General features: G+C 34.1%; 1 protein-coding gene across 1 annotated transcript; it reads left to right on the top strand.

The window, feature by feature from the left end:
- The first annotated feature begins 207 nt into the window (after nt 1-207).
- LOC117326409 (stress protein DDR48-like) lies at nt 208-6512 on the top strand. Its single transcript, XM_033883156.1, has 2 exons — nt 208-230; nt 5606-6512. The coding sequence occupies exons 1-2, from the start codon at nt 208-210 to the stop codon at nt 6510-6512; spliced, it is 930 nt and encodes a 309-aa protein (XP_033739047.1).
- Nucleotides 6513-14387: the final 7875 nt, after the last annotated feature.

Here is a 14387-nt window from a genome sequence, read left to right as displayed (position 1 = left end):
AATTTCGATCAATCAGAGGCCAGAAATTCGCGGCCATATTGCTAAAATGTTGAAGTGAGGTTACAAGAGAAACCAGTGTCCCATGATGTACATACATATAAAATTTTATAAAAATCGGACAATATCTTAAATTGGACCATGTACCTATGTACCAAATTTTATTGAAAACGGACAGTATTTAAAATTGGACCATTTAGAGGTCAATAAATGGCAGTCATTTTGTTAAAAAGGTTAGTGAGGTGGCAAGAGTAAAGAGTACCATTTTGTACAAGTATCCTTTTCTGACTTTCTAACTTTCGACCAATCAGAGGCCAGTTAAAGGTGGCCATTTTCTTTAAATGTGAATTTGAGGTTACAAGAGTGACCACTGTCCATAGATGTGCTTACATACCGAATTTCATCAAAGTCAGACAACATCTAAATTAAGACCAATCAGAGGCCAGGAATTGACCATTTTGTTAAAATGTGAAATGATGTTACGAGAGAGACGGGTGTCCCATGATGTAGCTACATATCAAATGTTGTTGAAATCGGACAATATCTTAATTTGGATCAGAGGCCAAGAAATGGCGACCATTTTGTTAAAATGTGAAATGATGTTGCAGAAGGGACCGGTGTCCCATGATGTAGCTAAATATCAAATTTCGTTAAAATCGGACAATATCTAAATTTGGACCAATCAGAGACCAGAAAATGGCGGCCATTTTGTTAAAAAAAGTTAATGTGAGGTTACAAGAGTAACTGGTGTCCCATGAAGTACCTACATACCAAATTTCATTGCAATCGAAAAACATCTAAATTTGGACCAATTTCCTCGAAAAATGGGAATTTCCTTAATCACTTGTAAATCTTCAGGATTTGATGGGAATTGGCTCACTCCAATATTTTTAATCTTGGAGGAAAAGCAGAATAATTCACACTTGTATGAGGAAAATCCCCCTTTTTTTTAGAAGGAAAATTGTTTGTTTTTTTGCTTTGGCCATTTACTTAGAACAATATTTCGAGAAATCACCCATAGAATTCAAAGTCAGTGTCTACGTCAATAGTTCATGTCGAGAAAATAGGGAAATGTCTAGGTATTACAATTTTTTTGCTGATTTGAAAATTTTTCAACTTCTTATAATTAGTGTTTGGAATCGCTATAAATAATATATATATATAAAGGTCATGATCGATCGTCATAATTTCTTAGACTATCTATGATCAATTATTGATCAATCATGAATAGAATGATATATCTACAAAAACAATAAAATGAAAAATTATTCAATAATCACAACATTATAATTTATAATTAATTTAATAGCATGCTCAGATAAGCCATCCCAGATAACAAATTAGGAAATTAGCCAAGTTTTAAAATATTTTAAGTGAATTTCAGCAATAATTTATGTAAATAAAGATTAACCAAGTATAATAAATCATTTTATTCTTTTTAAATGATTTTTCTCAATCTCGTTAGGTTTCAGTGTACATCAGTTTGGTCGGTTTCTGAAAATTAAGTGACAATTATCTCTTACTCTTATATATATTTGCTTTGTTAGCTTTGTTTATCACCCTTTGAATAGCCAGCTGAGTCAGTTTGAGGCAGGGTCTCCTTGTAGTAGTTTGTGAGTACCTCTGAACAAATGGATGAGACCTGTCTGTCCACATGCCATCCAGGGAAATGGTGCAATAATTTATGAAAATGAAGCTTACCAAGCAAAATAAATAATATTTTCTTTTCAAATAAATGATTTAAACATCTTGTAAGGTAGCAGTGTAGACCAGCTTGTCCGGTTTCTGAAAAATAGGTAGCATATTTAAGTCTGAGGCTGGGTCTCCTTGTAGTAGTTGGTGACTACCTGACTGAACAACATATAAGAGGCCCATTGCATGCCATCCAGAGCAATAAGGGTAAAATGGTCTTGCCCAAAGACACAACCACGACAGCACATACCGGCCTGATTGTCAGCTTCCCTTTTCTTCTGCAGGATAACTGTTCAAACTTTTCTATACTTCTTCTATATATATAATACTAATAAACTTTGTGTATTTGGTTTAACATCCTATTAACAGCCAAGTTCATTTAAGGACATGCCAGGTTTAGAGGTGGAGGAAAGCCGGAGTACCAGGAGAAACACTACCAGCCTACGATCAGTACCAGTTAACTTCCCCGCGTAGGTTTCGAACTAGCAACCCAGAGGTGGAGGGCTAGTGATGATGTGTCATGACATATCTTAACCACTCGGCCATCGCGGCCCCTCAATAATAAATAATTAATAAACTATCTTACAGTGAAAATTGTGGAAAATTTGTTTCTTTATATCTAAATGGCTTGAAATTGAGAGAATAGTTCTACTAAATGAAATGAAAACCATATTTCATACAAAGTCTCAAAAACATTTTAATGAAGTTTTTTTTAAGTAGAACATAGAGGGTATTTACTTGCGGTCTAAGGCTTGCAATTACAGTAACTGTTTAAAACTTTTTAATTCTTATTTGTCACAGTTGCAATTGTAAAAGATGTGAAAATTAAAGAAAATGGTGTTATCCCAATATCAAAATATTTGATAATGAGAGAATAGTTCTACAATATGAAATTAAAACCAGATTTTATGTAAAGTTTTAAAATTCTGAATTTGTTTCTTCAGTAGAATATAGAGGGAAATTAAGTACGGTCTTTGGCCAACAATTTAGAACACCCTTCCTAATGTAAAAAGTATATGCATATGGTGGTGTTGGCCTAAAAAAGAAACATATAAACCATTTACATGTACACTAGTCCCTATGTTACAGTATTTTACCTGTGTGGAGATGACATAATGAAGAAGACTATTTTGTAGAATGGTTATCATTAAAATCCTGGTCATTGTTTGAATTTGTCGAATAATTTTCTATAATACCTTTATATAAGTAAAATTTAAATTCAAAAGATAAAAAAAAAACTACATTTGGTTCCCCAACATTGAATTTAACTTAGTGCTACACAATAAATACATAATAGTTAAAAAAAACTGAAGTATAAATTTGTCAGAATTGGTTTCTTGCACATAGTTTTCTTTGGTATATGTAAGCGAAAGGTTGAAATATGTTGGAATGGTATTTAAAGCAAAGATATTTCAAAATTTACTAATTTCTACCTGTGTGCAGATGAAATTTTGGGAGAAAAACTATTTTGTAAAATAGTGATAACAAAATATTGGTAATTCTTTAATTTTGACAAGTAGTTTTCTATAATACCTTTTGTAATAAGTTGAAACAGATTAAAAATTCAAAAGATAAACAAAAATACAACATGGTCCCACACCCTAAATTAGTTAATTAACTTAATGTGATATAACAACTGACATAATTTTAGAAAAATTCTGTTAGAACTGGTTTCTCGCACATGGTTTTCTTTGGCACATGTACATGTAAGAAAAAAGTTGAAATATGTTGATATTGAATTGATAATAAAGCAACCTATAGATATTTGAAAATTGACTAATTCATGAAATTTCAAAGTCAACTCTATTTTGTAAAATTGTGATAGCTAAAACCTGGTAGCTCTTTGATTTTGTCAAATAATTTTCTATCTTATACTTTTTTTGTAATAAATTGAAATTAATTTTATTTTAAAAGATAAAAAAAAAATGCATGACATCTTTCTATACACCCAACGCAACATAATTTTACTTAATGCAACATAATAATTGACAATATTTTAGCTTAAATTTGTCAGAACAGCTTTCTTGCATATTGTTTTCTTTGGTGCATAAAAGTGAATGGTTTAAATATATTTGAAAACTTATTTCATATATTTATTAATTCAAAAGATGATATAATTTGACACTGTCCTAAGAACCATCTCAATAAAGGGCAGGTCAGAGACTTAAATTTCAAAATTTACAGCATTAGAACATAAATATTTCATTAAAAAATTTGAAAAAAAACTTCTATTACTGAAAAAGAATTGTTCAATATACTGCTAGTGTGTACTGAAGTACATGTACAGTAGTTCCTTGAAAGTTCGTGTCATCGTATTGACGTAAGTTAATATGTATGAGATATGATTCTCGAAACGTCGTTGCTCCTCAAGATAAACAAATATCAGCTGATCAAGACATCAAAGCATCAAATAACGACACAGTAATTTCATTAAACAAACAAACAATAAAGAAATTAAATATTACATATTTAAACGTTGCCTGTCTCTAAAACGTTAATGAACACGTAACATTTACACTAGGCCTACTGCCAGTACTGGAAGCCTACGACTTATAATTTAGATTTGAACGCTGGTCTGGGTTGACGATGAATACTGATCCTAGAAAGCAACAAATATGGTCATAGTAGAACAACTATAATCTCCAGTGTCACTTTTAATATGATATAATATTAAAAAGTCCTGGTCCTGACGGGAAAATGTAATACAACTCACTTAGAATGCCTGGAGTTGAACGAGTAAGCGGCGTGAAGTCCCCGGTGTTATTCCATCCGGAACTCCTCGGGGAATCATTTCAGCGATAATACCCGATGAGTTCAGGATGGCGTTATTCTATAGTTGTCCTTTATATATGCGGTTAAGCCGACCAAACCAAATGTGTTTATAATTTCTATTACATATAAACTTCATACGTCAATTTTAACGGACCTGTTGGTGTTAATGCAGGCTTTAAAACACATCATCAAGATGACTCGCGCAAAACAAATATAAAACCAGTTGATTCGTAATGATTTTAATGCTAAATAACTATGTATGCCGACCCGGTCCATCTGTTCTACCGTGCTAAACGGAAAGGAAACACCCGGTCTTGCGTCATCAAAACAGGAAGCCTATTTATAGGAAAATACCCCAGTCGGGTGGAAAAATACTGAGAAGGTCGAAAAAATAGGCCATTTTCAAAACAATCTAGTAACCGTTCTGCTAAAGATATCGAAAAACTAAACAGACTGTTTTCTCCAGGAAACATTTATCTCTTTGTATGTGCATTGCTTATATCTCTGGATTTTTTTCTGAATTTTGTGGGCGATTTTAACAGAACCTCTTAGTCAAAGTGACGATTTTGGCATGTTTGACCCAAAATATCTCATAAATACGAATTTCCACAGGGATACCAGATACATCCAGACCTAGATCGAGCCGAGTTTTACAATGGTTCAAAAGCCCATTAATATTGTATGTGCCAGTTTTTCCGCTCCCAAATCGCTACAATAGCCGGCAAAAATCGTGAATTAGCTCATACTATCATTACGTTCCGTAAGGAACGATAACGAGTTATCGCCCCTTACTACACTTCATTCTTTATTGGTAGAACTGGTACCAATGCTGATTTTATTGGTAGAACTGGTGCCAATGATGATTTTAATGGTAGAACTGATACCAACGATGATTTTATTGGTAAAACTGGTACCAACGATAATTTAAATGGCAGAACTGATACAAACGATGATTTTATTGGTAAAACTGGTACCAACGATGATTTAAATGGCGGAACTGATACAAACGATGATTTAAATGGCAGAACTGATACAAACGATGATTTTATTGGTAGAACTGATATCAATGATGGTTTGAATGGTAGAACTGGTGCCAATGATGGTTTTAATGGTAGAACTGGTACCAATATGATTTTATTTGTAGAACTGGTGCCAATGATGGTTTTATTGGTAGAACTGGTGCCAATGATGGTTTTATTGGTAGAACTGGTGCCAATGATGGTTTTAATGGGAGAACTAGTACCAACGATGATTTTAATGGTAGAACTAGTACCAACGATGATTTTATTGGTAAAACTGGTACCAACGATGATTTTAATGGCAAAACTGATACCAACGATGATTTTAATGGTAGAACTAGTACCAACGATGATTTTAATGGTATATCTGGTACCAACGATGATTCTAATGGTAGAACTGGTACCAACGATGATTTTAATGGTAGAACTGGTACCAATGATGGTTTTATTGGTAGAACTGGTGCCAATGATGGTTTTAATGGGAGAACTAGTACCAACGATGATTTTAATGGTAGAACTAGTACCAACGATGATTTTATTGGTAAAACTGGTACCAACGATGATTTTAATGGCAAAACTGATACCAACGATGATTTTAATGGTAGAACTAGTACCAACGATGATTTTAATGGTATATCTGGTACCAACGATGATTCTAATGGTAGAACTGGTACCAACGATGATTTTAATGGTAGAACTGGTACCAACGATGATTTTAATGGTAGAACTAGTACCAACGATGATTTTAATTGTATATCTGGTACCAACGATGATTTTAATGGTAGAACTAGTACCAACGATGATTTTAATGGTAGAACTAGTACCAACGATGATTCTAATGGCATAACTGATACCAACGATGATTTTAATGGTATAACTAGTACCAACGATGATTTTAATGGTATATCTGGTACCAACGATGATTTTAATGGTAGAACTGGTACCAACGATGATTGTAATGGTAGAACTGGTACCAAGGGGGATTTTATTGGTAGAACTGGTACCAAGGGGGATTTTATTTACAATGATTGATTAAATGACGATGCCATGAGTTTACGTCGTACAGCAAGTACCAGGCATAAGTATCACAGCGATTGTTTAACACAGACGTCATGCCATGAATTTACGTCGTACACTATGCACCAGATATACGTATCGGTAAGCCTTTCAATACAGACCCAACTATAAATCAGTTCGGTCGACAACCGGTTGAGTTTTGTAAAACCATGTTTGTAATGATTGTAAATGGTCGGCATAAAAGATGACCCGGTGGTCAGAATTACAGTTTACAATGGTCGAGGGTTTAATCTTATTTATATATATTTGTTAATGAATCATTATATTTTGATATTGTCAGTTTCCAATCAGGGGTCTTCAACACATTCACTCTCCTATTTGCTTGTGTATCAAAATAAATTGATCCAATATAGAAATAGGTAATACTAGTGGAAAGAGGAGATAAGGACGGCTAAAGTAAATGTATTACGTAATGAATTTAGCAACTTGTTTGTCACTCTGATATTCATAGTATAGAGAATATTAACGAGTGTGTTGGAGGATTTACGACTCGATTAAATCAATTAAATTTACCATTGTGTAAAAAAAAAAAAAAAAAAAACACAGATAAACGTCCACATGTGACACGGTTAGTTGCTGAACAAAATTAACCATGATTTAATATGGATTGTAAGAATAAATAAATGAAAAAAAATCATTCATGCTATTAATGTATTCAAATGTGAAATGACCCATCGCCACCTTGTACTTAAAAAGAAGGTATGCAAGAAAACAAAATTGCAACTTAACCGACAGTTTAAAGGGCACCAAGGCAATGTGTACAACTATTGAAGGATATATAATACACAATTGTATTATAGTAACTGTAGGAAACGCAAGCAATCTAGTAAATGTAATTTGAACAAGAACAATTGTTTGTCTTGATCTCTCCTCAAGGCTGCCTACGATTAACAGACATGTAAGAGTTTCTAAATGATCACGTTAAACGTACCCATGATGTGATGTTTGATGAACTAGACAAGGATATTGATAAAAGCGAAACTTATTTCGCTATAAAGAATTTAAAATTAAGTAAGGAACCGGGACATGATTTTGAATAAGTATTTTGTCAGATGAAAAGTGATTTTGATGCTATGTCTAATAGTACTTTTCAACAATACTTTTAAATCTGGCAATTACCCATACATTTGTCACAGGGAAGCATTGTTTAAGTAAGGGGATAGGAATGATACCATCAATTATAGGGGCATTAAACTAGTCAGTTGTTTGGGAAAGCTTTTACTTCTACTCTAAACGAAAGAGGAATGAAGTTTGATAAGATATCGGATGCTTAGTTTGGTTTTAGACATGGAATGTCTACAGAAGATGCAATTTTCTGCAGTCATCAATTAATAAAATGTTAAAATGCAGAAAAAGACTTTATTGACGCTTCAAAAACTATGAGAAAACGTTCGATTTTGGCAATCGGCAAAATGTTTGGTATTAATGAATCAAGGCAACAATTAACGAGAAAATGATGAATATTCTTAGGTCTGTCTATAACAATTTTAAATGTTATGTTAAAGCTGAATGGTCTCCGTCAGATTTTGTTATTGTAAAAATGGAATGTTCAGAGGTGAAATTTTGTCTGTAATATTTTTTTAAACCCCGAATCCCATGTTTCGGTTTTCGATACCTATTTTGATAGTATGCTTACTTACGAATCAGAAATATGGGGGCTACATAAAGCACCCGATGTAAAAGGTTCGTTTGTTTTTGGAAAAGATTACTCAATGTTCCCCTAATTGTATGGTTTATTTTGAACTAATATATACTCTTGATATATTACACGTAAATGTAGAAAAATAAGATACTGTCAAAAATAAATACATAAATAAATAAAACAAACAAAAGATAGCTTATATAGATTTCTTCGGAATAAATTTTTTGCATACAAGAATATGGAAGGAAGTGACTTGATACTTTCAGCTTTAAACAAATTAGTGGAATACGATTGTCTCTTCGTGATTAACGTGTTGAAACTGGGAGATATTAACATGTAGAACAAAACTGTAGGCTGTGCTCACTTTGTAGGATGCAAGAATTGAAGATGAATTTCATTTTTCTCAAAGTGTCCTTATTTTGATTCAAAACGAAAAAAAATCATTAAAAACTTTCATCAACAAATTATAGAAAGGATATCTCAAATCTTGCAAGAAACAGAGGTTTGGTTGGGTTTGATAATTGATAATTGTGTATAGTGGTATTACGTTTCTCTAACATTTGTTGTATTACTTTTATTGATATGGATTAGTTTCTATGGGTGTTTAAAGTACAAACCTGTGGTAGGCTATGTTTATATAATGTTAGATTGATATTACATTATTTGTCTGTGTGGGTATGGAGCGAAAGTATATATTAATGTTGATGTATGGTAAATATTCACATGTCTACTGCTGAGCAGAAAGGTGCAAAGTAATAAAGAATTGAGGTGAACATAACTATCTACAGTAGCTTCCAAAACGAGTTCGCCACATTAACGTCAGAAAAAACCTCAATATTTTTAATAGCGTCCTGAACAAGTCGGCCACACTTACGTCAAAACAAATCTTAATATCTTTAGTAGCGTCCTGAACGAGTCGGCCACACTGACGTCAGAACAAATCTCAATATCTTTAGTAGCGTTCTGAACAAGTCAGCCACACTGACGTCAGAACAAATCTCAATATCTTTAGTAGCGTTCTGAGCAAGTCGGCCACACTGACGTCAGGACAAATCTCAATATCTTTAGTAGCGTCCTGAACGAGTCGGCCATACTAACGTCAGGACAAATCTCAATATCTTTAGTAGCGTCCGGAACAAGTCGGCCACACTGACGTCAGGGCAAATCTCGATATCTTTAGTAGCGTTCTGAACGAGTCGGCCACACTAACGTCAGGACAAATCTCAATATCTTTAGTAGTGTTCTGAACGAGTCGGCCACACTAACGTCAGGACAAATCTCAATATCTTTAGTAGTATTCTGAACGAGTCGGCCAAACTAACGTCAGGATAAATCTCAATATCTTTAGTAGAGTTCTGAAAAAGTCGGCCACACTAACGTCAGGACAAATCTCAATATCTTTAGTAGCGTCCTGAACGAGTCGGCCACACTAACGTCAGGACAAATCTCAATATCTTTAGTAGCGTCCTACACGTATCCGACACACTAATTATTGTCTGCAAAACATGACGTTCTTGAGAAATCGATGGAGGAACATAGATACTGTATATATAGATTTCACTTTCTTTACTAGGAAATTGTATATCATAGCATAGCATCACGTTTGATATCTCTATTCATATCAATATTTTTTTCAGGTTTGGTAAGAAACATTTTTTTATTTCTCATTTTCATTAAATATGTCAGACTATATTATTTCAAAAAGTATTACTGATAGCATTTATCTAATGAGTAAATGTATAACTGGGTAAATTGTTTAAAAGAGTACGCCTTTTAACAATTTTTGAAAAAATCCAGCTGACAATAATATTGTTGAAATAAGTGCCATTGACCATGTTTTAAATAAGTACAACTGACCGTATTAGCTGAATGAGAACAGTGGACAACAGTGTTTACATGAGCATTTACTTCGTATTTATAGAAACAAGACATAGCCCCTACTCCTACTATATCACTTGAAAACTGGACGATGTATCGACTATGGAACGGACACAATACTGATGCGGCTGAAGAAAATTTCCATTAAAAGTTTTAAATCTCAGTTCCAGTATGGCTGTTCCCTGTACATACACGTGTCACTGACTGCCATGACACATGCAACTTCATAATTCAAGTATGGCAACCCAAAATCTTTGTTTCTCAGACTATCGATTAAACTCTGTAAATCACGGAATGTTAAATTTTCGTAGTTTTCCCATTCCATACTCGATACTTGTATTCGATGTATACATGTTACTAAACGGTAAAAATGTTTCACCAGTAAATTACAGACGTGGTCGATTTCCCCGAGTAGCGGATGATTTCTGATGGCTTCACGTAATATATGGAAAAGGTTCAATAAAGATGCAAATTATGTTGTCCCAACTGTTTGTATTGTACCTACTTATAGACACATTTTAAAATTACAACGTGTACAATGCACACAAGCTCTCAATGAAATGTACATGCATATTAAGTATACTTATAGCCCACTTCTTCTTTCTAATTCAAATCTCACATCCCTTGCATCAGACAGCGCCTCTTTATTAGTTTTACAACATTTGGCGCGTTATCTTGAGTGCTGCTTATATTTGTTGTGTCAACGTGTAAAATTCAGCAAAAAAACAAAAAACAAGAAAAACAAGAATCGTCAGGATCTTCGAAACTTTGCTTTCAAAGAAACCATTCAACTAGGAGGCAATACTCAGTCTGGAAACGTTCCCGTGGAGTCTACGGCAAACAAAAAGATTGTCTGAGACTACACGACATAAAACTGGGAATCCTAAAGTGATATAACGGACATTCAACTTGTAAGGTGTTTTTAAAAACGTGACAAACCTTCAATAACAGAGACGAGATTAAATGGAACTTGTGTAAATATTTCTTGTGTCAGGAAATGCTCACACCAGTACAATTTAGAGAGCAATGTCGAGAGAATTATAACTGACGTACCATAGTATGTAACGTCCATGTGTGACCGTTTTAAACAACGATACATAATCTGGCTTTTACCGACCTCTATCAAACCAATCAACTTTATCAAGTGACGTTCATAGACGAAAGTGGTTTCAAACTGACAACACAAATCCCGTGTGTAGACATTCAAAGAAAGGGTTAGCATATGTAGCAATGGGAAAATACACCCAGAAGCAACCCTAACGCTTAATGTTCTTATCGTATTATGGTGTGCTTTCAACTGCAGTAGGCTATTTATTTTAGAGCGGTTTTATAACAGGCATTGATCGCCACTGATTGGTCGACAGCTCTGTAAACAAAACTAATTATAGAATTGTCGAACATTCAGTCTGTCCGTTTAAAACAGCTCTAAGATATAGAAAACCTACTTCTGTTCCACAGTCGAACACCCTGTTGGTATAATATAGGAGTAGAGGCTAATATATTTTTTCTAGGAATACTAACCAGAATCAGACGCCTGTGTTTAAAATAAAATCCAATGACAAATTAAACCTTGTGTATGTTTTGATCTCGCTATCAAAGTGTGACCGGTAAAGTGCAAGTCACCTCCATTAGTAACAAGTCAAGTTATGCATTCATTTCACACATGTTTTTATTGATGAGATAATCGCGCGTCACTTTCACACTAAAACATTCGGGTTTCGAATCAAGACGTGGGTGACATAATGCCCGACGTATGAATGCACTCAGAGGAAGAAAATGTGATACAGAAAATAAAAGACAATAAAACTGCGTCTGTAATGTCACAAACAGTACACGCCACATCAGACTTAAGAAAAGACATAAAAATTGAAGACTTTTAGTGATCGTGCTGTACTGCCAGGATTCTCTGATAATGAAACAGAAATTGACATCAAATCAGGAGTTCTCATAATTCATTAACATAACAAAGGAACTTTTTTTGTAAAAATATGCATAAAGTCATATACATAAAACATATATCTCTATACAAATAGCCCTTTTTATATATATCTAGCCCAATATAGAGCTCTAGCCATACATATGTATAGTTCTAGCACTGTACATATAGTACATTTAGCCCTATCCATATAACTCTATACATATACAATCACTACATTCTAGATATACCTCTATCTGACTGTGATGATTTAATCACAATCACTACACTCTAGATGTACCTCTATCTGACTGTGATGATTTAATCACAATCACTACTGACTGTGATGATTTAATCACAATCACTACAACCTAGATGTACCTCTATCTGATTGTGATGATTTAATCACAATCACTACACTCTAGATGTACCTCTATCTGATTGTGATGATTTAATCACAATCACTACAACCTAGATGTACCTCTATCTGACTGTTATGATTTAATCACAATCACTACAACCTAGATGTACCTCTATCTGATTGTGATGATTTAATCACAATCACTACTGACTGTGATGATTTAATCACAATCACTACAACCTAGATGTACCTCTATCTGATTGTGATGATTTAATCACAATCACTACAACCTAGATGTACCTCTATCTGACTGTGATGATTTAATCACAATCACTACTGACTGTGATGATTTAATCACAATCACTACATTCTAGATGTACCTCTATCTGATTGTGATGATTTAATCACAATCACTACACTCTAGATGTACCTCTATCTGACTGTGATGATTTAATCACAATCACTACTGACTGTGATGATTTAATCACAATCACTACACTCTAGATGTACCTCTATCTGACTGTGATGATTTAATCACAATCACTACATTCTAGATGTACCTCTATCTGATTGTGATGATTTAATCACAATCACTACATTTTAGATGTACCTCTATCTGACTGTGATGATTTAATCACAATCACTACACTCTAGATGTACCTCTATCTGACTGTGATGATTTAATCACAATCACTACACTCTAGATGTACCTCTATCTGACTGATGATTTAATCACAATCACTACACCCTAGATGTACCTCTATCTGACTGTGATGATTTAATCACAATCACTACACCCTAGATGTACCTCTATCTGACAGTGATGATTTAATCACAATCACTACACCCTAGATGTACCTCTATCTGACAGTGATGATTTAATCACAATCACTACACCCTAGATGTACCTCTATCTGACTGTGATGATTTAATCACAATCACTACATTCTAGATGTACCTCTATCTGACTGTGATGATTTAATCATAATCACTACACTCTAGATGTACCTCTATCTGACAGTGATGATTTAATCACAATCACTACACCCTAGATGTACCTCTATCTGACAGTGATGTATTAATCACAATCACTACACTCTAAATGTACCTCTATCTGACTGTGATGATTTAGTCACAATCACTACTGATTGTGATGATTTAATCACAATCACTACACCCTAAATGTACCTCTATCTGACTGTGATGATTTAATCACAATCACTACACTCTAGATGTACCTCTATCTGACAGTGATGATTTAATCACAATCTCTTTACGCTAGACTTATTAACAAATCCTTACAAAATGCATAGAAAACGTACTGATTTGAATCTACCAACACTTCAAAATCCGCCAAAATAATCCTTCCTTAATGATCTTATCTGTGAAAACCATAATGCAATGCTCATGACCGACTAAAAACTCATAGGTGGATAGCCAGTGGCTGATAACTAATATGGAAATTTTTGGTTTGATTTGTGGAGGGAATCCTGCCATGGATGCTGAATTCAAGGCAATTATACATTTTAGTTAAAATGGTAATATATACTATTTCATGCAATAAAACAAATCATTTGAAATAAAATTTGTTGAAATGAAATGAAAAAGAAAGTTAAGTGCAAATTCAAAGGTTCGGTTTTTATTTACTCCTATCAACGAGACACGGACTTTTTCGTTGACCAATTACAGGCTGTATTTCAAATTCCCCCAGCGCAAGTCGCCTGATCTAGTACTTGGGATATTGTTGAGATTTATAACGTCAGGCGGCTTGATAACGCTAAAATAATTTTTTGTAACGTCTCTGGATTCGATTATTTTCCAAATGCCTCTAAGACCAAGACTCGTTTTTAGGCAATCTCACCTGAAGTGTGAGGATTACTTATTGCCATCATGCTTTGTACATCGTCATGTGCCGCCCGTAAACGTTACATTTATACCGCTATTCCTCCTTAACGCAAAAACAGCTTCCAACCAAATTTAGTCTGATGCGTCATTGGGGGAGAGCAGTGTAAATGATGCTGGTTCAACCCCTGG

Source organism: Pecten maximus, chromosome 4 (assembly GCF_902652985.1).
Source record: "Pecten maximus chromosome 4, xPecMax1.1, whole genome shotgun sequence".
NCBI classification, from domain to species: domain Eukaryota; kingdom Metazoa; phylum Mollusca; class Bivalvia; order Pectinida; family Pectinidae; genus Pecten; species Pecten maximus.
Note: the sequence above shows the minus strand (reverse complement) of the source record. Positions and strands in the feature narration are given on the sequence as shown.